At 39.4% G+C, this 22,728-nt stretch overlaps 1 protein-coding gene across 5 annotated transcripts in view; it reads right to left on the bottom strand.

Annotated features, from left to right (window-relative positions):
- ELF1 (E74 like ETS transcription factor 1) overlaps window positions 1–22,728 on the bottom strand; it is a 99,514-nt gene that overhangs the window by 21,582 nt on the left and 55,204 nt on the right. For 3 of the 5 annotated variants that reach the window (XM_036755872.1, XM_036755874.1, XM_036755873.1), the window contains exons 3-5: window positions 13,940–13,987; window positions 914–1,088; window positions 555–662 (exon numbers count right to left, since the gene is read on the bottom strand). In XM_036755872.1, coding sequence (XP_036611767.1) covers window positions 555–662; window positions 914–1,088; window positions 13,940–13,987 — 331 coding nt within the window. The remainder of the gene's footprint in view (window positions 1–554; window positions 663–913; window positions 1,089–13,939; window positions 13,988–22,728) is intronic. The other 2 variants (XM_036755875.1, XM_036755876.1) reach the window with 1 other exon arrangement.

The raw sequence follows: 22,728 nt of genomic DNA, 5'->3' as shown, positions 1-22,728 counted from the left end.
AATTTGGATATATTCGCATACATAGCATATTACATACTTAATGACAGCTATTTATACAAATGACTACTAAACCTACAAGAATTACATCCATATAAACCTATATTTTTAAAACTTCAGCTAAAATAAGGATTCTATTTTATAGGAATTTTATATTAGAGGCTTTGTTTCAAAAAATTATGATCCACTTTTCTCAACAAAAAAACAAACACTGTACATGCAAGACACTGTCCTAGATAAATGTTAATGTATGTTAAAAGGGGTACCACAATTAATACTGTGTTGTTCTAGGAAGTGTCACCAATGACCGAATATTGAGAGGAGGAAGGGAGGCAGGGAAAAGCAATTAACAAGAAAACAGTGAACATTTCTGCCCTTATTTAAAAATAAAAGATATTTATCAAGCAACATGATATGTGTAGGGAATACATCGTGCTAGATGAGAAGGATACAGTTAAGGCACTCAAGAAACTTAAAATTCTGCTAGAGACAAAGACTTTTTATACTAAGGATGTAACTCACCCACACATAAACTCTTAGAAGACCTAAAAACTTACACATTCTTTTTTCATCCAGCATTGGACCTGGGGAGTCCATATTGAGGAGGGCCTCGGCAGCTTCGATGGTTTCAATCGTTTCATCTCCATTATGGCAGGAAGCTTCAACTACAAGACAGATAAAGAAGACAAGTGAAGCTGGCTTCAGACCATTCTTACCTTATGAAATTTTATAGGATGCTTACTCCTTATATCTCTTATTTCTATAAAGGAATATATTTTACTCCTGTTTAACTTAAGCCTTATGTTGGAATTATACATCTACCTCAGTGGTCTCTCCAAGCTTTTTTGATCACAAATCACAATCATGGAACCAACTCTCCCAAAACCACAAAGTCTGGGACATTATGGTCACTCACCTGTAAGAGTGATATCATCATCGTCAATAATTTCTTCTTCAGCAACATCCAATGAACTCTCAGTAATCATATCACTAGGCTCATCCACACAGGCTAGACCAGCATACCCATTGAGGATATCTGCACCAGGAACATGTTCCACAATAACAGCCGGGAAAATAGCAGGATCACCGAGCTAAAACAGAAAAGAATAATCCTTTCAGAAAATAAGAACCAATGATGATTGATTCTAATTTTACTGAATAAAAATTAAAAGGACACTAAAAAAGCAAAGATCGATTTAGTTCTGATGTTATCAGCCTACACACTATTCTAACTTTTCTAACAACACTCCCTTCTCGTAAGTCAGTCAATAAGCCTTTACTAAAGCACTATGCTAAGCAGGGGCTGGGGTGTATGCAGAAAAGCAAGACAGTCCCTACTCCCAAAGAGCTCACCATCTAATGGGAGGGGAGACGACATCCCAATAACTACAAACACACTACATACAGGATAAATTGGAAATAATTGACACAGGGAATGCCCTAAAATTAAGGGATATCAGGAAAGGCTTCCTGTAGAAGGTGAGAAGAAGCTGAGACTTTAAGGAAGCCAGGAGGTAGAAATGAGGAGGCAGAACATTCCAGGAATGGGGACAGGCAGTGAAAATGCCGCCAACTTGAAATAAGGAATGTCTTGTTTGAGGAACAACAAGGAGGTAGAAATCACTGGATCTCAGAGTAAGTGTTGGGGGTGGAGAGAGAAGGGAGGAGCGTAAAGCATAAGAAGACGGGAAGGAGAAAAGGTCATCTATGAAGGGCTTTGAAACAGACGATTTTGTATTTGATTCTGGAAGCAACAGTGAGTTATTGGAATTTATTGAAGGGAGGAGGTGACAGACCCAAGCTTTAGGAAGATTAGTTTGGCAGCTGAATGGAGGAGCTAGAATAGGGAAAGGCTTATATCTGTGAGACCATGGGCAGGCTAGTATAATAGTCTAGCAATGAGGGAGTGAGGGCCTGTATCAGGAGGATGGGAGTATCGAGAGGAGAGAAGGAAGCTTATATGAAAAATGTTTCAAAGGTAAAATCAGTAAGCCTTGGCCACTAATCCGATACAGGGGACAAGAGAGAGTGAGGAGCTGAGAATGGCACCTAGGTTGGAGGGCCTAGGTGACTGGGAGAATGATGGTACCCTTGGCCAGTAACAGGGAAGTTCAGAGAAGAGAGTGTAAGGGTAAAGATAATGAATTCCATTTTGGATAGGATAAGTGTAAGATGCCTGCAAATGATCCAGTTTGAGACTTCTAATAGGCATTTGGAGATGTCACAATGGAGGTCAGGAGAGAAGTTCAGGCTGGATAAATAAATCTTAGATTCATCCACAGAGGAATGATAAATGAATCCATGAGAGCCGATGAAAAGAGGGCCCAGTATAGAGGTCGAACAATAGACTGTGGTCAAATCCTAGAATTCCAGAGTTACATGTGAACACAGAAGTGTTGCATTTATGGCTGATGGCAAGATGAAGGGTAAGACTGTGTCTGTGTATGGCTGAGGTGGGGTGGAAGGGTAAGTCATGTGAAATGAGTACGGCGAAGAACAATGAAATAGGGTGTTTGAGGGAAAATCAATATGCATGCTGAAGTCCCCTAATACCAGAGCAGATGTTAGGGAGGAGAAAATGAATGAGCCCAGCACTGGACTCGTGGAGGGAAGGAGAATGTCCTGGAAGAGGGTAATGAATAACGGCCAGAATTTTGATTCAATGGTAGATACAGATTTAGTGAACCTCAAAGGAGGAAAGATTACTGAGGGATGGTGGTAGTGGTGACCTTGGAAGTGGCAATGGGGAGCAAAAAAGTACTCCAACTCCTTCACCTCAACCAATGAATCAGAGAAGGAATGAAAATGCAACCAGGAAGGAAAGGGTAGTCAGGAGGGTTCAGGAGGGAGCAGTGAGAGAACTAGCACCTTCTGGTTCTATCTAAAACTCTAATTCTATGAAAATGTATTCACCTAAAGTTCTGTCAAACAGAAAGGGAGAAGACTATTCACATGTATCTATCAAGCTAGATACAATATGAAATAATAGAAAGAAGAAAACAGAAATTATGCCAGAAATTCAAGACTCAACATTCAAGAAAGAAGTCAGAAATGACGCTCATCATCGTCTTGCACGTTTGTAAACAAATGCACAAAATACATCACCAATAGGATGAATCACAGATACTAATGCGAGGAAGCAAATTTGACCTTCCAGGTGTCACTGAGACTTCATGGAATGGAGTAATTACTGGAATAGGGCTCTGGAAGGATATACCTTATTTAAAAGTAGTAAAATACATAAAGGTGGGGTGAGGTGGAATAGCACTGTACATTTTAAAGCAATTTTAATCTACTCTCATTCAAGTAAGGAATTCTAGGAACAGGGGCAGAGGAAGGGGGTGGGGGGAAAGAAAAGGGAGAGAGAAGTGTGAATAAACGAAAAAGCATTTATTAAACAGTCAAAATGTGCCAAGCATGCGCCAAGCACAGCACTAAAGGTCTGGGGATATAAGCAGAAAATTGAGATAATCTCTGCTCTTTCAGGAAGTTCACAATCTATTTAGGGCGACAATATAATACAGGAGGGTTCATCTACAGATCCACAGAAAGGTTCATTAGGGTTCAGACCCAGAACAAAGAGCAAGACCCACAGTTCTTAGCATTCAGTTGCAGGGTACACAGTAAAGAACCAGTAATCTGGAGGAAGCTGTTTGGAGGACAAAACAGGAGGGCAGATGGGTAATTTTCAGGAGTATGAAAGGGGCAAGTAAGATGGCCAGGCCTGGTGGTCCTTAAAGAGCAGTGGTGGCCTGGTGGTCTTCCACATTGCTTGAAGGATTACAGTTGGCTAATTCTCTGTTCATAGAAACAATGTGGGCAGCCATATCTGCGCCATCCAAGTGAGACAAGGGGGTGCAGACCTGAGGGTGGGAGTAGAGCCGACACTCTGGGCTCCTTCCAACAGGTATAGGTATGGGAAACTGGCTTTCTCTTGGATGACAGAAAGGGGAAGGAGGGACATATTGGCAAGAAGGGGCATTTGAGTGAGATCTGGGAAGGTGGCAAGGGTGATGGACAGCTTCTGGGTAAAGATTAACTGATAACTATATTGTGTTCAAAGGATACTACTATAAGAGCCCCAGAAGAAAAAAAAAAAAAAGAGGAAATAGATGAGTTTAGGAAATATGTCACAAGCCTGACACAGTCATGATATAGTAGAATATAAGAATGACAGTAATAATAAAAACTACAAATATTAATGTAGCCCTTGAATGTTTGCAAAGCATACAATATCCCATCTGATCCCCACAACAACCCTGAGAGGTAGGTCCTATTATTATCCGCAACAGGAGAAGCAATGATAGAGGGTATCAATTATCTAGAAACCTTCTGGAGCTCTCTTCTTATCCACCAAAAGGTGAGCAGCTAATAATATCCTGGCTTGCCTTAATTAAATTTTCATCCTTCAAAAGGTAAAGGAAGCACAGAAGGGACGTTATATTCTCGAACTGATCCTCACCAATACAGAGGAGTAACAGCTGTTAAGGGAGAAACAATAGGAACCTTGGGAGAGGGAGAAGATTCCACCTTAGAATCTGTGGCAGAGATAAGCAGATATGCTAAGTTAGTCTGACATGTATCCTAGACATAGGGGAAAGAGATTCCAAAGGCTTCAGAAGACGAAACACAGAAGGGACAGGAAGAGTTCAGTAATTAAATTCTGAACACACAAAGAGAAAGGATTCAAAAAAAAATGCTCCAAGAGGAAGTTTGAAGGTCAAGAGACCTATATGAATACATAAGCAACAGACTGGCCAATTTAGATTTTTAAAAGATACACGTAAAAGATGGAGTCAAAGGGAGGCAATGCAGAAAAAATACAAAGATATGACATTGCAGAGAGCTAAAATTAAGAATAAGCTGAGGGTGGAAAGTCGTGATAAAGATAACCAAAGAGGGAAAGGGGTGGTCATGTAGAATTGTTACTGAACCAGTCTAGGGAACTCACAGTGTGGAAATTCCTTCCAGGAATGCAGATCAGCAACTCATCAGTGAAGATGCCTGGGGCATTGAGGAGTTAAGTGACTTGTCCTAGGTCACATAACTAATGCTAATAATTAACTTCTATCAAGGTGCCTCTTTTGTCTAGTTATATTCAGAAAAAGAAAAGGAGTAGAAAAAGAGATAAAGCCTTAAATTGGAGGTAGATGGGATGATAGTAGATCAAGAATGCAAAACTACTCAAATCTTATTTTGCTTTTTTGTTTATTTGGGTTTGGTTTTTTTGGTGGAGAAGAATAATTCTTGTAGCTGAGTAGACCAAGCAAATACCTAGCAGGGCAGTGAAACTCAAGATAAGTAGGAAGGTAAGAAGAGTAATAAGTTGCCTTTGATAAGTTTCAATCACCAAACTCAGAAGAATATCCCAAGATACTAAAATAATCGAAGGTAGAATTGCTCTAGCACCACCAGCTATATTTAAAGATGGTGAAGAATAAAAGAGGTATGTGCCACAGGGTTAGAGAAGAAACAACTATCTCTCGGTTTGTTTTTGTTTTTTAAATGCGAAGAAAGAAGCCTTAAAAAAAAAACTTTAGGTCTGTGAACATGACTGTAGTTCCTAGAAAGAAATGTTATGACATATAGTTAAAGAAAAAGTTAACAAACATTTTAAAAAGGAAGCAATAACTACCAAGAGCCACTGTGGCTTCAAAAACAGCAGTGACAAATTTAACCTCCATTTCATTTTTTATAGAATTGCTTGCCTAGTAAAATGGGAGAATACTATAATTTACTTGGGTTTTAGCAATACGTCTGACCCTCAAATGTGTCCTAGAAAGTCTCCTTCCTAATCCTTTCAGGCAAAAATAAAAGATGTGGGCTAAATGATAGGACAGTTAGGTAAACTGGGACCTAACTGAATGGACAAAGAAGAGATAACAACATGAATGGTTCACTGCAGTAAAGGGTCATGTGGGAAGGCCCCCAGGAATCTAGCCCTGGAATTTTGCTGTTAAGTAATTTTTTTAAACCATGACTTGGATAAAGGCAATGATGAATTTCTTATTAAATATGGCAATGACACAATACTAAGAGAGTTAGCTAACATAATGAATGAGCCACAACAAAAGACCTTGATGGCTTAGAACACTGAGTTGAAGCATAACATTAAACTATATTTCCATTAAATTTCAAACCTTAAACTTCAGGAGGCAATTCCTGGATTTCTGTCCTATCTCTGACATTAATGCCCCAGGCAACCAACTAAGACTATAAACTGGGGGAAAAAAATACCGCAAACACAAACCAAAAACAAACAAACAAAAAAAAGTTACAGTTCTGTAACATCACAGGTAGGGCAGCTAGGTGGCACAGCAGATAGTCTGGAGTCAAAATGACTTCTTCCTGAGTTCAAATCCAGCCTCAGATACTTATTAGCTGTGTGACCCTGGGTAAGTCACTTCACCCTGTCTGCCTCAGTTCCTCATCTGTAAAATGAGCTGGAGAAGGAAATGGCAAAGCACTCCAGCATCTTTGCCAAGAAAACTTCACATGGTGTCACTAAAGAGTCAGATACGACTGAAATGACTGAACAACATCAGAGGAACTTTCCTCATCAGGAGTTCCCAACAATGCAATCATAAGCCTAGGCCAAACAAAAACAAAAATAATAACAAAAAATTCAGGACCAAAAGAATCACCTTCACCAGTGCAAAATGAGGGATGTGAATGAAGCTGAGCAGCAATCACGTGGAAAAAAGATCTGAAAGATTAAGTGATATGCAAATTTAGTTTAAATCAAGCGAGATGAGAGATGGTAGCCCAACAGGCTAATGCAACTTCAGGTCAAATTAAGACAGGCGCAAGTTTCCGAGACAAAGGAAATGACAGTGCTGTTACTACTACTATGGGAGAGTACCCAGGCCTAGTCAGATCACCTCTGAAATACTGTGTTCTGCTATGAATGCCACATCTGAGGAAAGACGTTGTTAAAATGGAGGAAGCCCAAGGTGGTGAAGAGCCTTGAGATCGTGGCACCTCAGAAAGGGGATGTCCAACTAAGAGAAGATGAGTTGAGATTTGTTACCTGTCTGTCTTCAACAACTTGAAGGCTTTTCATTTGGAGGATTCAACTTGGCCTTCTTCTCCAGAGAGGGAACAACAGATGGATGATACAGTTAAGAGTTTTGGCTTGACTAAAGAAAAACTTCCTAAAAGCACTTAAGTCAAATACTCTACCTCTGAAGATGGCAGAAGACTTGAAACATAGGCTGGACCAAGTAGGCAAAGTTAAGTTAGCTAGAATTGATAAAGAAATTGTAAAAGAAATTCTTATTCAGGTATAGCTTGGCCCAGAGATCTCTGAGGCCCCTTCCAGCTCTGGGATTCTACAATTCTATGAATTCTACTGAGAGTCAGAACGCAGTTTATACTTGGCTGTCATTAACAAGTAGCAAGGACAAAAAATCAAAGATGCTGATTCCTAGTTTATGGCACTGACTTCTTTTATTGCATGGAAGAGAATTCAGATCCACAACTCAAATCTAGAAATTATCTGAGTCCAAGGCTCTTTACACAATACTATAGTGTCCTCTTAGTAAATAAGTAATTTTATTCTTTAAATATAAGAAAATAGAAATGTTTTTTAATCTTATAGCATGCATTCAATTATTCATTCTTCTTAGCAGAAAAGTGGTTAACATGCAGGAATGCTCATTACACCTTCTTCATCATTATTTACAATTCAACAGAATTTAGGCTTTTTAAATTAGCATACGTAGCACCGACAAGACCAGATTTTGCACTTAGGTTTGAGGTGAACTATCATTATAACCTAAGAATATTTATGAAGAAACAGTCTTGCGACCTCATCTTTTCTGGGCTACGTGGAAGAAAGAAAAGAATAAATGGGTTTCCTCTTTCTATCTCATCTTTTCCAGGGCCCCGTCTCTTTGAGGCTTCCATCATCAGTTTTTGTCTGCCTAATTACAAGTATTGTAATATAGGTCCATCTAGCAACAGGACAACTAGAATTTCCCCTCATTTGAGTTACTCATTCCTTTCCTTTTTCTGCTTATGCATTCTGGGCGTTACCTCACTTAAAGTGAGAACCTGAAAAGACCTTAGCCTAAAAGGGCCAGGGTCTCCCAATGCATCATGGGCCACCTCCAGTTCTCCTGCTGAATATCAGGCCACTGGACCCAGATGGCTCTGGAGGAGAGAGTGAGGCTGGTGACCTTGCACAGCCCTCCCTCACTCCAATCAAAGTCAAGTGCACCTCATATCAATCATTTTCCTGATGCCGCGGTCCTCTTTGAGAACTAAGGACAAACACAACAACCCTTCTGAGATTTCAGGGAAGTAGAGATAAGTATGCCAGTATTTGTCCTCTGAACACGAACCAGGACTGCAAGCAACTATCCAATACCTGGGCCCACAGACACAGAGATGATGACTCTTGCCTAAATTCAGATAATTCTCAAATGTGTACATGCACAGGCTACTTTCACGTTGTAAGATCCCAAAATAAGAATCTTTTCTATATAACATGCAATATATTTTAACAAATTTGAGGAAAGATAAACATTCCAACTACTGCTCTGAAGGTCATTTTAAATTCAAACATGCCTGTACCTGAAATGACCAGAAACTGAAAGAAACCTGTAAATCTCATAAAAGAAAAGAATTTTTAAAGTATCATACACCACATCATATAAAGCAAAGAAAACTAGGCTTAGAGTTGGAAACCTGGGTTCAAGATTTGGCTCAATCCCATACTAGTTTCAACTTCCTCATCTGTAAAGTGGGAATGATAATATTTGCCTTACCTATCATGGGGCTATCGAAATCAAAGTGCTTTGTAAGTCACATGGTGCAGTATCAATATGATTTTTTAGGGCATAGAAGGCAGGCCACCTGTATGATTTATCAGCACAGAAAGTTCCCCCACAAGTTTAGATAAGGAACTCTTCAGGAACTTACAGATAAAGCGTTTCCTGGGGCATTAAGAGATTAAGTGATTTGCCCAAGGTCTTACAGTCAGGACTTGAACACAGGTCTTCCTTCTTACAGTCAGGACTTGAACACAGGTCTTCCTGATTCCAAGGCCTGCCCTATACCCATTACAATATGCAGCCTCTCCAATTATTAATATCTTATTTTATAAATTTGAGCATGGAAAAGTTTCTAATTGAATTCTCCCACCATAAAATACCTGAAAAAGGTAAAAATAATTGTGGACTGAATTTTAGATTTTGTGAGCTCCTTGAGGGCAGGGACTGTCTTTTTTTTCCTTTTGTATCTCAGTGCTTAGCACCATACCTGGCACATAACAGGCGCTTAATGTTTAGTAACTAACTGACTTGCTGAATTTATCTATTAAAAGAAAAAAGTTTCCTGAAAGTTACCTAGCTCCATGCAAATACTTTCTTAGGCCTAGAGTAACAAAGACACGTACAACCTCTTTTTTCCTTTAAGTAACAACTTAAATGTTCTATCACAGATTTTCCTGATCCTCATCACTTCTACTTGGGCCTACTGTCAAGAAAATAGCTGTCCCATTGATAGCTAATGGCATTATCTGTTTCCTCAGCTCAAGACAGAAGCCTGAAGACAGTGTATCTTTCTGGCTGACACAAAAGAACACTTTTCCACATAAGGACAGAGACTAGACCTGTGATTTCATTGGTACAGTACTCTCCTGTAAACAAGCATCCTCTACCAGTATAGGCTGGCACCTTATTTGCTACTCACAGAGTGAGTTAATATAAATAAAACATGGCCGATAACTAACTTTAAAAATAAAATTTGCCAACCGTAAGATAATTTCCTCACCTGATTCAAAAGTACTTTCTTGAGTGAAGCGAATATTCCTCATTCTCCTTGACCTCTCTGTAGTTTCTGATACTGTTTTTCACCCTTTCTTCCTCGGTAACGCTCCTTTCCTGGTTTTCCTTCTATCTGCCAGCTCCTTCCACATCTCCTCATCTAGATCATGCCCTCTAACCATAGGTATTCAATAGCTCAGAGTCCTGTGGTGAGTTCTCTACTTCCTCCATACAATGTCACTGCAGTGATCTCATCAGCTCCCATGGATTTAATTACCATCTCTATGCCAACAATTGTCATATCTACCTTTTCTGCCCCCAACTCTTTGCAGGTCTCCAACTGCCTTTCAGACATCTTGAACTGGATGTTCAGTAGACATCTTAAACTCACTTACTGTAGAAGGCAACACTCTCCTCTCAGTTCCTCAGGCTTGCTACTCACAGGCGTCATCCTCAAATCCTCATTATCTCTCACCCCCCATATCTAAGCTGTAGCCTGAGCCTGTCAACTTCACCTTTTCACCATTTCTCAAATATGCTTCCTTCTCTCCTCTGACCCTGCCCCTACTCTAGTATAAGCTCAAGCCTGGACTACTGCGGTAGCCTGCTGGTGGGTGTGCCTGCTGCCTCAAGTCTCTCCCCACTCCAACTCACCCTCCATTTAGCTACTAAAGTGACTTTCTTAAATTACAAGTCTGATCATGTCACCCCCTACTCAATAAACTCCAGTGGCTCCCTACTGCCTCCAGAAGCAAATGCAAAATTCCCTATTAGGCATCCAAAGTCCTTCATACCCTAGCCTTCTCCTACCTCTCCAGTCTTCTTACACCTTACTACTGAACACACACTCTGCATTCCAGTGACACTGGCCTCCTGGCTGTTCCACCAACAACACCCTCCATCTCTTGGCTATGGGCAATTTTCTCTGGTGTCCCCCATGCCTAGAACTCTCTCCCTCCTCTGCTCTGACTACTGATTTCTCTGGCTTCATTTAAGTCCCAACTAAAATCCCACTTCCTACAAGAAACCTTCCCTAACTCTTAATTCCAGTGACTTCTCTTTGTTAATTATCTCCCATTTATCTTTACTTGAAATCTATGTGAGTTGCATGTTGTCTCCCTCATTAGATTGTGAGCAAGAACTGTCTTTTGCGTTTTGTTTTGTTTTGTTTTTTTTTGGTATCCCCAGTGCTTAGCATAATGCCTGGCATACATAGAAGACACTTAATGTTTATTGACTGATCCCTTTTCTACTTTTACTTCCCACTCTACTGACACATAGTAGAAGCTTCTAAAGGTATAAATCTAAGCAGTTATCCCTTCCACATCTCTGGAGTTAAGGGCACTGGAATCTGGAGAATCTGAGTAAAATTTTTTGGCCCTCTCTTTGTACCAGAGAAGAAGTCCGAATATTTTCTTTTTCTTTCAAGGAGTGTTTACCTTACTGTAAAATTTGGGTTAGTATTCAGTCATAGGTCCTGCGTTGCTTGAGCTTCTGCAAAACTGCCAAGAAATTCCCATTTAACTTCTTATGCCAACAAGCGATAGATGGAAACCATCACAGGCAAAGTTGCCAGGTGGAAGTGATAAAATCCTATGATTCTGTGTTCTCTCTGGACCTCATTTTCCTCATCCATGAAATGAGGAGGTTGGAATTAAATGGAGACTATAAGGTTCCTTTCTCAGCTTTAAATCCTATGACCTTAAATTCTGATTCAAACAGATAATGCCACAATTAGATCAGTTTGGTTTTTTTTTGGGGGGGGGGGGCATAGGGTAGGAAGGGAGTTGTTTTTGTTTTTGTAACAATGGCAGATTTATCTGCTCAATTACATTTGGCTTAGTCTATTATTACGACTAGCATTCCTGAAACACACACCAGGTGAAAGTGGGAGGAAATAGTCTAGAAAGCATGCTGGCAGAGAAAAAGCAAAGCCTGGGATTAAAATTTTGCAACAGACAAATTTCAAATAGCATTGAAATGCCTTATGTTTATTATTTCCAAACCCAAGAGGAAGCCTGACGCAGTGGAAAAGAAAGGGCAGCACTGGAGTTAAGAAGCCCTGGTCACTGACAGTTTCTAGCTATGTGACTAAAGTCAAGTCAATTAGCATTTCACAGTCCTAGACCTGGAAAACTCTCTGAAAGTCGTTTATTAATCACAGATGAGTTGGCATCAAAGGCAGCAAACCTGAAGAACACCCCAGTGTAGTCAGAAGCAGATTAAATGTAAGTGGGCATTATTTAACAAAATCAGTAAAAATACAACTCACATAATATTACTTTGTGGTTTTCTAAGTCAATATGCAGTCCCTATAGATTGACACCACTGTTCTACATCATTAGAGAGAGTATACACAATGCAAGTTCCCCATATACAGTTTAAATCACAGGTGCAGATTTTCTAAAATTCCAAAACGTAACATTTTTTTCCAGAACTCCTGCCCTTTTAAAATGTCTGACAACACTCACACCTATCACATTAACTAATACAACGAAAAAAGGAAAATGACAACTGTTGCAGGGGATGTAGGAAAACTGAGACACTAATGCATTGCTGATGGAGTTGTGAATTGATTCAACCATTCTGGAGAGCAATTTGGAACTAGGGCTATAAAACTGTGGATACCCTTTGATCCAGCAATGCCACTGCTAGGTCTTTTATCCCAAAGAGATGGGGGGAGGGGGGAGCTATTTGTACAAAAATATTTGTAGTAGATCTTTTTGCGATGGTCAAGAACTGGAAACTGAGGGGGGCACCCATCAATTGGGGAATGGCTGAACAAGTTGTAGTATATTATTGTAATGGAATATTTTTGAGCTGTAAGTGACAAAGTGGGATGATTTCAGAAAAACCTAGAAAGACTTACATGAACTGATACAAACTGAAGTGAGAAGAACCAAGAGATCATTCAGCAATATTGTAGGATGAAGAACTGTGAATGACTTAGCTATTCTCAGCAATACAATCCCAAAGGACATCCTCATGATGAAAAAAGCTATCCACCTCCAGAGAAAGAACTGATGTGCGCTCTCACTCGATCTCTCTCTCTCTCTCTCTCTCTCTCTCTCTCTCTCTCTCTCTCCCCTCCCCCCCTCCCTTTCTTCCTTCCCTCTCTCTCCCTCCTTGTTTGAGTCCTGCACAAATCGACTAATATGGAAATGTTTTACATCATTGCACATGTATAACCTATATCAAATTGCTTAGTGTCTCAAGGAGGAGGAGGGGAGGAAGGGAGGGATAGAACTTGGAACTCAAAACTTAAAAGAAAAAAAGAATGTTAAAAATTGTTTTCACATATAATTCCTTTTTATAGAACTTCATTCCTCCTAATCTTCCATATTTGCAAAGAAAATAAAAAATACTAAACTAAAAGGTAGTTTTCTAAGCACACTGAAAATGAATTTAACAAGAAATCAAGCCATAATCCACAGGACAGCGATGTTTTACTCGAACTGCACAATAACCAACACAGCTTTCCTTTGTCACATGTAAAAATCAACGATAACAGTTAATTTTTTTTTTAAAAGACAAAGTGAAAAACCAGTTAAGCAATAGTAACTGCAGAGTGGTTTTGTTCACTCCCTCAATTCAGCACAGGCTCTGAGAGAGTTTTCAAGAAACTATGCATGACCCTTCCAACTCCACTGAGTAAATAAATTTGTTCCCCAAACATGTGGAAATAAAAATGCTTGAGAGCTGACCAAATAACTTGTTCGGTTTTGCCCAATTTCTCTAGCAACAGAGCTCAATCTGGTATGTGAATGTTGTGTAACATCCTGTCAGTATTCTTTATGAAGCAACTCAAAAGGAAACATCTATTTATCCAGGCTTTCCCTTAAAGTGCCAAGCAGTTCATTACAACTCCTTTACGATACAGACCCCCTGGTTCTCTTTTGAGGACCTTTGTGTTCTCTTCAAATTACAGTACCCATTCTTGATAAAGACTATTTACTTTACATACCATAAAACAATCAGAAAATAACATGTTCTTTCTCTAAGCAGTAGAAGCTCCTAGGACTTTAACCACAATAGTTTAGCTAACTGTAGCAAATGCACTACATGAAAACTGGATATGATACTTTCATTGTTTGACTATCACAGTGGCAACCCAAGCATATAATATAAAACTTAGTTTATTCAGTTTCTAATTACTAGAATATTGAACTTACAAGGTTTTCCTTATCTTCATCACAGCCAGCATTCATGAGCTGGGATTCCTATGTAATAGAAACAAAAGTCTTTTCAGAGGAAGTATGATCAACTATCATATACAGTTTATTAGCTATGGCTGATGGTTAAATATTGTACAGTCTCTAGCTCCTCTATCACCAGGATTTGGTTTTGCGGTTGTTTTGTTTTGTTGGGGGGGGGGGGGGGGGGGGAGCGGGGGCGGGGAGAGATGGAAGGGAATGCCCTAAATTTCCAGAGGTAAAAAAGAAAAAAGGAGCTTTCAGACAAAATTACTTTCATAACCACAAACTTACCAAATCCTTTTAAAGGTCACAGTCATTACTTTCAAGCAGGAGTATTACTGTCAATTAGCTGATGATGTTCCCTGTAAGCATTTTCTATTGGGGGGGGGGGGCGGGGGGAGAAGTTTGGGGGATTTCATAATCCACAGTCAACAAAATGCAACATCAATGCCTTGTCTACTAGAATTACAGAATAACAGAGCAGGAAGCAGCCCCAGATCACTTAGTCCAACAACTGCCCCCCCTCCCCTTTTACACACAAAGGAAGACCGAGAAGTGATGCCTTACCCAAGATAAAAAAAAAAATAGAATTCAGATCTCCTCAGTCCCATGTTCTCTCCAACTACACAGAATCACAGAGATATATGGCACTTCAGAAGATCTCTATTACAAACCATACCTCAACAGGGATCCAGTCCCCTCTACAACATATCTGGCATGGCGGGGCATTGCAGCCTTTGCTTTTAGACTTTCAGTACGGAGGACCCCACACTAAATTCCTAACAGACTATTCCACTTTTAGACAGTCCCAATTGTTACAAAGTATTCCCTTACATGAAACCTAAATTTTGTCTCTTGGCGACTTCTACTCATTGCCTCATAATGCTCTTCCACATGACAACCCTTCAAATTTTTGAAAACTATCCTGTGCACCCCACTATCCCTCTCCTCTATCTAACCTAAACATCTCCAGCTCCTTCAGTCAGGTTTTATCGGACAATGGGATCTTATGAAAAGTTTTTAGGCATAAAAGTATCTTAGTAAGATGATTCCAACAGCAGGGTATATATAGATGGTTAAGAAAGAAAAGAAAAAAAGTAGGGACAGGGAGGGATCTTGTTTAGTTGCTATTACAGGCAACTAAAGGCAAGTCAAAAGCCCCACATTCTTTTTTTTTTTTTTAAAGCCCCACATTCTAAGTCGCCATGGATAGAGAGCTGGGCTTGAAGGCAAGAAGATGTGAGTTAATGTTCTGACTTTGACACATAAGTGGTTGTATGACTGACTTTTTACCTTTGTGTGCTCCAGAAGTTCCTAACACTACAGATTAACAGCAAAGGTGCCAAACAAAAGTAAGAGGAGCATTCCCCTCATCTATCCCTGAAATCACTGCTCCAATTCCCTATTTTCCTCTCCCACTGTCATCACGCAGGGAAAAAGGCCTAGGGCCAAGTTAAGTACCACATGCCTGAGAGACTAGGGGAAGAAAAAACCAAACCCAACCTCACAGTAGGGCAGAATGTCTCCTGGTTAAAAAGCCAAAAGACTTTATTCCTTAAATCCAAATGGGTATTAAAGGGTATTTATTAAGTTGTGTGGACGCTGTAAGCTGGTGGCTTGCCCTTCTGGAGCTGCTGTGGCTCTTGACCCTTCTAATCATCTTCTTTCTACATTGCTGTATGTTAGGATCTTCCCTCCCTGGGGTTTCATCACACTGTTCTCCCTCAGACTGCATCCCATTATTAGTCACCTTCTCTGGTTCACCAAAGCACATCCACCCAACAGTATTACACTCCAAGGCTCTGAGCTTCCAGGGTCCTCAGAATTCTCTCTCTCCATTGACCTCTTTGGCTCTCTTGGATATAAGCTCGATGCAGATGATTCCAGACTTAATATATCCAGCCTTAGTCCCTCTCCTCAACTCACCAATTACCTGCTGGGAATTTCAAACTGGATAGGCATCTCAAACTTAACATGTTTAAAAAAAAAAAAGATATCTTTATTCCCACCCTGCAAAACACCTGTCTCTCCAATCATCCCAATTTTTACCAACGTTACCACCATCCTTTGGGTCTTCCAGGTTCTTAACCTTGGAGGCACTCTCTTTTACTCCACTTATCCAATCATTTCCCACGATAGCACCTCTAGAATAGGTCCCCCTTTCTCCATTCCACTCAATCCTGGTCCAAGCCTTCCTCATCCACTCCTTGGACTACTGTGAGGGTCTCCTAACCATTCTTCCTGCCTGATCTCTTCCCTCTCCTAACCACCTTCCACACAGCTGGCAGTGTAATTTTTCTAAAACATAGATCTGACCATGTCACTACCCTAACCCACTCCAGTGGCTTTTCTGCTACCTCAAGGACCAAATATAAACAACACTTTTCGTCATTTAAGCCTGCTCCAACATGTCTTTCCAGCCTTATTATACATTGCCCCCACTGCCCACACACTACACAGTCTAACCAAACAGGCCTAGGTGTTCCCCATATACTCCGTGCTTTGGCATTGGCTCCCTTCCATGCCCATCATTTCAAAGCCCTTTCTAAAGCTCTACATGAAGCCTTTCCCGATCTTCCCCAGGGGGCCTAATGCCCTCCCTCTACTCCCATCCAATTACTTGATGCTTATTTTGTGTATGCTGCATACATACAGTTTTTTTCCTCCTCTGACAGAATATAAACTTTTCAAGGGCAGGGGCTGTTTTGTTTGCCTTTTTCTTCTCAGTGCCTAACAGATAGTAGGCACCTAATAAATGCTAACTGATACACTGTTTGATGTCCTTGTAACTGTCCCTAAGACTTTACAAAGCATTGAAATAACGATCTTTTAGTAATAAACCAAGACATGCACCTTCATATTAAATTCCCCATAAAAACTATTCGTGTTTCACTAAGGTACAACAGTGGTCCAAAACTCAAAATAGAAACTGGGCCATTAAACCATCCCCAGAGCCCACCAATTAAAATTATTTAAATTTCATTGTATTTTTATTTATTCTGTCAAATATTCGCCAGTTACACTTTAATCTCATTTGGCTGTACTCAGGAAGATCGTCCAAGCTGGTGGTATTTGAATATCTGATGTAGGTAACCATCCCCAATACCATCTGGGGAACAATACAGTGGAGAGAACAGTCTGGGAGTCAGAAGATCCAAAATCTAATCTTGGGTCTGCCTCCTGACCAGCTGTATCACTCTGGGCAGTAAGAATAGTTAGTATTCATGTTTTGCTTGGATAACTCAAGTCCCCCTTAATGCTAATGCCTTGTCTCCAATATTTCCTCCAAGTTTAGATAGATACACAGATAATCTTGTTTGCATGTTGTTTCTCCCTCATCAGATTGTGAGTCCCAGAGCAGATAGTGTTTTTTGCCTTTGTACCTCCAATGTTTAGCATAGTGACTAGCTTGCAGTAAGCTCATTATAAATGCTTGTTGATGTAAATTCACAGTTAAAAAAAAACATGCTTTACCAAAGAGGCCTATGACAAGAACTTTTATTAGTAATTTTATTAAGTAAGAAATAACATGAAGACACAGACACAGAGAAAGAATCATATTAACTGGGGTTTAAGGCATGATTCTTTCTATTACTCTATTTAATGGACCAACCCAATTATCTTAAAGGAAACCTTTCTTATTATTTTATTTTTAGTATTGTGACACATTTTGAGGGTGTAAAAACATTTTTCTCATGAAGGAAAATGATCTCCTTTTTTGTATTTCAAACAGAAATTTTCATCAGGTTATACTGCTCTCTTAAAAATCTAATAAATTCCAAAAGGATTTCTTGAAATTAAAGCAAAATAAAGTACAATAAAAAATAAAATAACATGAGGCACGTACCTGAATGAAGCAGTTTAATTGTATCATGACTCCAGGAAATAAACAAGCTCATAACAAATGTTACCAAAATAGTGATAGAAGGAACTCCATCATGTTAAACCAATTAAGCACAAGCTGATAAGCACTGCAATATTAAAGGGGAGTGCTGCCCTATGACATCTAAACTGCCTGATTAATTAAAACTAAAACTGACGAGACTATTCAATCCAAGAACTGCGTCAGCTGTTCTCAGAAGGCCAAGTCAGGGTGTTATAACACTCTCAAGTATTCAGAGTACTCTATTCCCAATCATTCTAGATATATGGATGTTCTAGTCATCAGGGTTCACAAAAACATAGGGAAATGCACATGTTAGAGTAGAACACACTATTATAGCTCATAGAATTTGCAAGTTGGAAGGGACATTAACAAACCTTAATTCTAAGATCTCAATCCCCTACTATAATGTTCCTGATAAGATCTGACTACTCAAGAGGGTGAAGAATTCACTACTTGAAGACGAAATACTGGCATGAGACTGACAAGTAGCAAGTACCTTAAGAAAAAGCAGAAAAGAACTTTGAGGGAATTCTAGAAGGATGCTCCATTCTGGACTAATCATTATTAAAATGAGCTAAAAACCACCACCAATTAGTCCTGATTCCATCTTCTGCAACAACATAGAGCAAGGATCCTCCTTCTACATAATGGCCCTACAACGAAGAACTCTATCATAAACCCTCCCTGCCACTCTCAATCTTTCATCCAGGCGAAACACTACTAGTTGCTTCAATCACTTGTATGACATGGTTTCCAGACCAATAAAGCCAGGCACTTCTAGATATGTTCCAGTTTGTCAGCACCCTTTTTAAAAATATGGTACCCAGGTTGGAAGACAATATTCCATATGTAGTATAATTAGCACAGAGTAGAGCAACACTAACCCTGTAGGGATGGGTGATTACACATCTGGAGGATGCCATATACTGTCAGATACAGCTGATTTGTTTTGCAAAAAATGTTTTCTTTATTTCCTTTAAAAAGAGAGAAAGATGCCTCACTGGGGAAAGAAGGAGGCTTGCCAAAACAAGAATCGTGGATAAAAAACATTAATTCAAATAAGAGTGTGTGTCGAAAATGGGAGTGGGAGTGGGAAGGGGAAGGGAATAAGCACATCACCTGCTAGGAACTATGCTAAATGCTTTACAGATATCTCATTTGGGAAAAAAATATTCCAGATATAATCTGATTAGCACAGATTTTAAAAAGCAGAGAAAAATAATACTCCAGTTATGATCTAATTAGCACAGAGGAAAGCAGATTTATAACCTCCATGAAACAGACACTATCGTTTTGCTAATGTAATGTAAAGTAAGCTTAAGTTAGATTTTTAATAACTGCATATTTAGCTTGTGGTCATTTAAAATCATGATGGTCTTCTTTCATATGAACTACTGCCAAGCTATCTTTCTCATCCCATACTGATTTATGTAACATCTAAATACATGAACTTGAAATATGACAGGAGTAAATGAAATAATTTTGGTGTCAGCTTAGTTCTAAAACACAGAGATCCTTCTCACTCATGACTCTGTCATACAATGTATTCCCTATTATCTTTTCAATTATGTGTCATTCACATATTTGGCTACAACACCTTCTGGGTCATAATATTTGTGTATATGACACATCCCTTTTCTAGGTCCATAAGCTGTAAGCTTTATTAGGGTAGGAACATTTTTATTTAATCAATCCTTGTTGAACTGAATTCAATTATCTTTTGTTATCTCTCCAGCACCTGACTGTTATATGCACATAGGAGTACTTAATTAAACCACCCATTCAACATCATTTCTCAATAAAAGTACTGAACAGGACAGGGCCAAGGGAGGAAGAAAGTTGTATCACACTAACAGAGACCACCCTTCAGGCAGACATTACTTTAAGTACCTATAATAAATGCTTTATGTATGGTTGTTCAACCAAGTTATGAAACCACTCAATTCTAATTATCCAAACCACATTTCTCTATTTCATCTAAAATTATAAAAGGCCATGGCAAGTGACTTTAAAAGCGGGATACACGATACATTTATAATCAATGTAATTGCAGCTACCTCCTGAATATAATGGCCTATGACAACGTGAATTTATTCATAAAAATAATGAGTATCCACCATATCTATAGGTACTATTGGGGATGTAAAGTGCAATGAGAATTTTCAAATAATTAGAATAAAATATATAACACTAGAACTATCCTGAACATAAATTCACACTTTTTTATTTGTGATCATCATTACAAGTATCAATTCTCTTTAAACAAAAGTAAGGTGGAAGAGAGCATATGAAACCTTAACTCATTCTTTGAAATAATGGTTTTCTCCCAAGTAAATCTTTTATACAAACTTATTTGTCATCTGTCTTCCTCATAAAAGATTATAGAAGAGGTACTGGGAGAGGGAATTTTCATAAGTCTTTCAGCTCCTTTTATTTAAGGCACATGCATTTATTTATTCTGATTTTTTTCTTGCCCAATATAGCAAGTCAGTCAATAAACATTTATTAAGCACCAAGTATGTTTCAGGTACTGTGCTAAGTGCCAGGGATACAAAAGAAGCAAAAAACAATACCTGCCTCCAAGAATCTCACCATGTAATGGATGAGACAACAGCCATGGAAATATATGTACAAACAAGCTACATTCAGGATAAATAGGAGATAATTAAAAAGAGAGAAGGCAGCAGAATTAAAAGGCGTTCAGACAGACTTGCTGCAGTAATTTCCTTCAAGTAATCTGGGAGAGGATAGGACCTAGTAACATTACAAAAACTCATTATAAAATATTTTCAAATTAAGATGCTCACTATTTTCACTTCCCAGTAAGAACAAAGATATAATTAATTAAATGTGGCTTGATGCACCTGATCTGTTTTTCCAATTGCTACAGCTGATCCCAAGTTTGAAATAAGCAGCATTTATTACCTGATCGAATGTTAACCATATCTAAAGACTGCTAATAAACAAAATTTTACAAGATTTGCTTCATCAGCAACACTACTAATCCCAACTGAGACGAGTTAAACAAAAAAACACACAATCTATATCTCAAATGGACTGCTGACTTCAGGTACTGAATGTGAGTAAACAGCAGGAGAGAGAGTTTGTTTTCAGCATCTGTCTACCTTTCTCTTATGGTTCCTCCAATTCTTATTCCAGCAGTAACACCATGCTTCTGCACTCAGACGCCTACAATGTTAACTTAGCAACTCCTCCAAAAGCTGTGTGTGATCTCTGATTTCTCTCCCTCAATTGAAAAAGAAAAACTTTGTTTCATTACCTAATTATTCTCTATGCAATACTGATTAATAATTAAAAAGAAAAGTTACCTGATCTATTAAGTGGGAATAGTTTGGGAATTTAACCTACTGTTAATTCAGAACGCCAAAAAATGATCTCAACATAAGGAATGATTTTAATATGAGAAGGGTCAGCTTCTTTTTCTCCTCCATATTCCTTCGGCCAAATTTTGTCCACAACACTGATTCAGTTCTAGTTCTCTATCTTTCCAGGCTCCTAAGCCTTCAACTAGGGGAATAAGACACAGAACTAAATGACTTCTACCATCCTTTTTGGCACTAGATCTACGATCTCTCCACTAGAGGCGTTTGGACCCATTCACAGGATTCCTCACCCAGCATACTCTTCTGCTAATCATTTTATTACCCACGAGAAAGACTCCAAGTGAGAAGTAATAATGGCCCCATGGTGGGAGTATGAGAAGAGAGAATGAATCCAAGGATCCTGAGAGCTAATCACAAACGCAGCACCCAGAACTCTGAGCTAGATCTGCAGAGCAGAGCCCCTAGAGCTGATCCTGGACTCAAGCTCAATCCAGGCCAGCACAAACAACCTCCTACAGAACAAATCACAGACCCAGGGCCTTGCCCAGTAAAGCAAAGCATGTGTTGGGAGGCGGGGAAGGGAGGGAAGGGGAGGGGAGAGTGGGGGTGGTTACCCAGAGGGGCTAGGATTACAATCTCAGCCACAAAAGAGCTCTCAGCTAGTCCAGTAATGCTGACTTTCTCAGAGCAGATGACTGAAGAATAACTCAGCAAAAAAAGATTAAGCTCTATTATGAGGCATGGGATGCCCAAGGCACAAACCCATAAGAGCTCCAAAACACCTATAAGTAAAGCCTCAAAGAAAAAAGACAATACACTCTTTCAGATGCACTCTTATTAACACCCAATTTCAGGCACGTGGAGTCACTTCAGAGCACTTCAGATACAGATCCAATTTTTCTATACTATTAGGTTTTTTTCCAATACTGAACATTTTGGTATTTATCCCCATCCTCCACAAATACACAATTAAAGAATAAGTTACTGAAGCTTCATGCAGGGATTGAAAATACCAACAATACATTGCTACTGGTAATGAATAAGCATTTATCATACACCTACTATGTGCCAGGCACTATGCTAGGTGCTAGAGATACAAACACTATGGCGAAACAGGCACTTACATTCTAATGGGGAAGACATGCATACATCCACACACACAAACATGTACAAAGCTGATGGGGGGGGGGGGGGGGGGGGGGGGGGGGGAGGGAAGACCACTAGCAGCTAGGGGCCCAGGAAAGATAAATTCCAAGTATGGGGCATGTACTGTCATCTGTGATGAACCGAAAAGCTAGTTTCTGGAGTACATTACGGGAAATCATATATAACAAGACTCGAAAGGTAGTTTTGTTACGAAGACCTTTAAATGCCAAAAAAGCAGGATATCATTATCCCTGAGGTAATACCATTATCCTAGAGGTAACAGGAAATTTGTGGAGTTGGGGGGGGGGGGGGGGGGAGAGAACATGATCAGATTTTCATCTTCGAAAAATTACTTTGGCATAAAGTGGACTGAAGAACACAGGGTTCGA

This window comes from Trichosurus vulpecula, chromosome 4 (assembly GCF_011100635.1).
Source record: "Trichosurus vulpecula isolate mTriVul1 chromosome 4, mTriVul1.pri, whole genome shotgun sequence".
Lineage (NCBI taxonomy): Eukaryota > Metazoa > Chordata > Mammalia > Diprotodontia > Phalangeridae > Trichosurus > Trichosurus vulpecula.
Note: the sequence above shows the minus strand (reverse complement) of the source record. Positions and strands in the feature narration are given on the sequence as shown.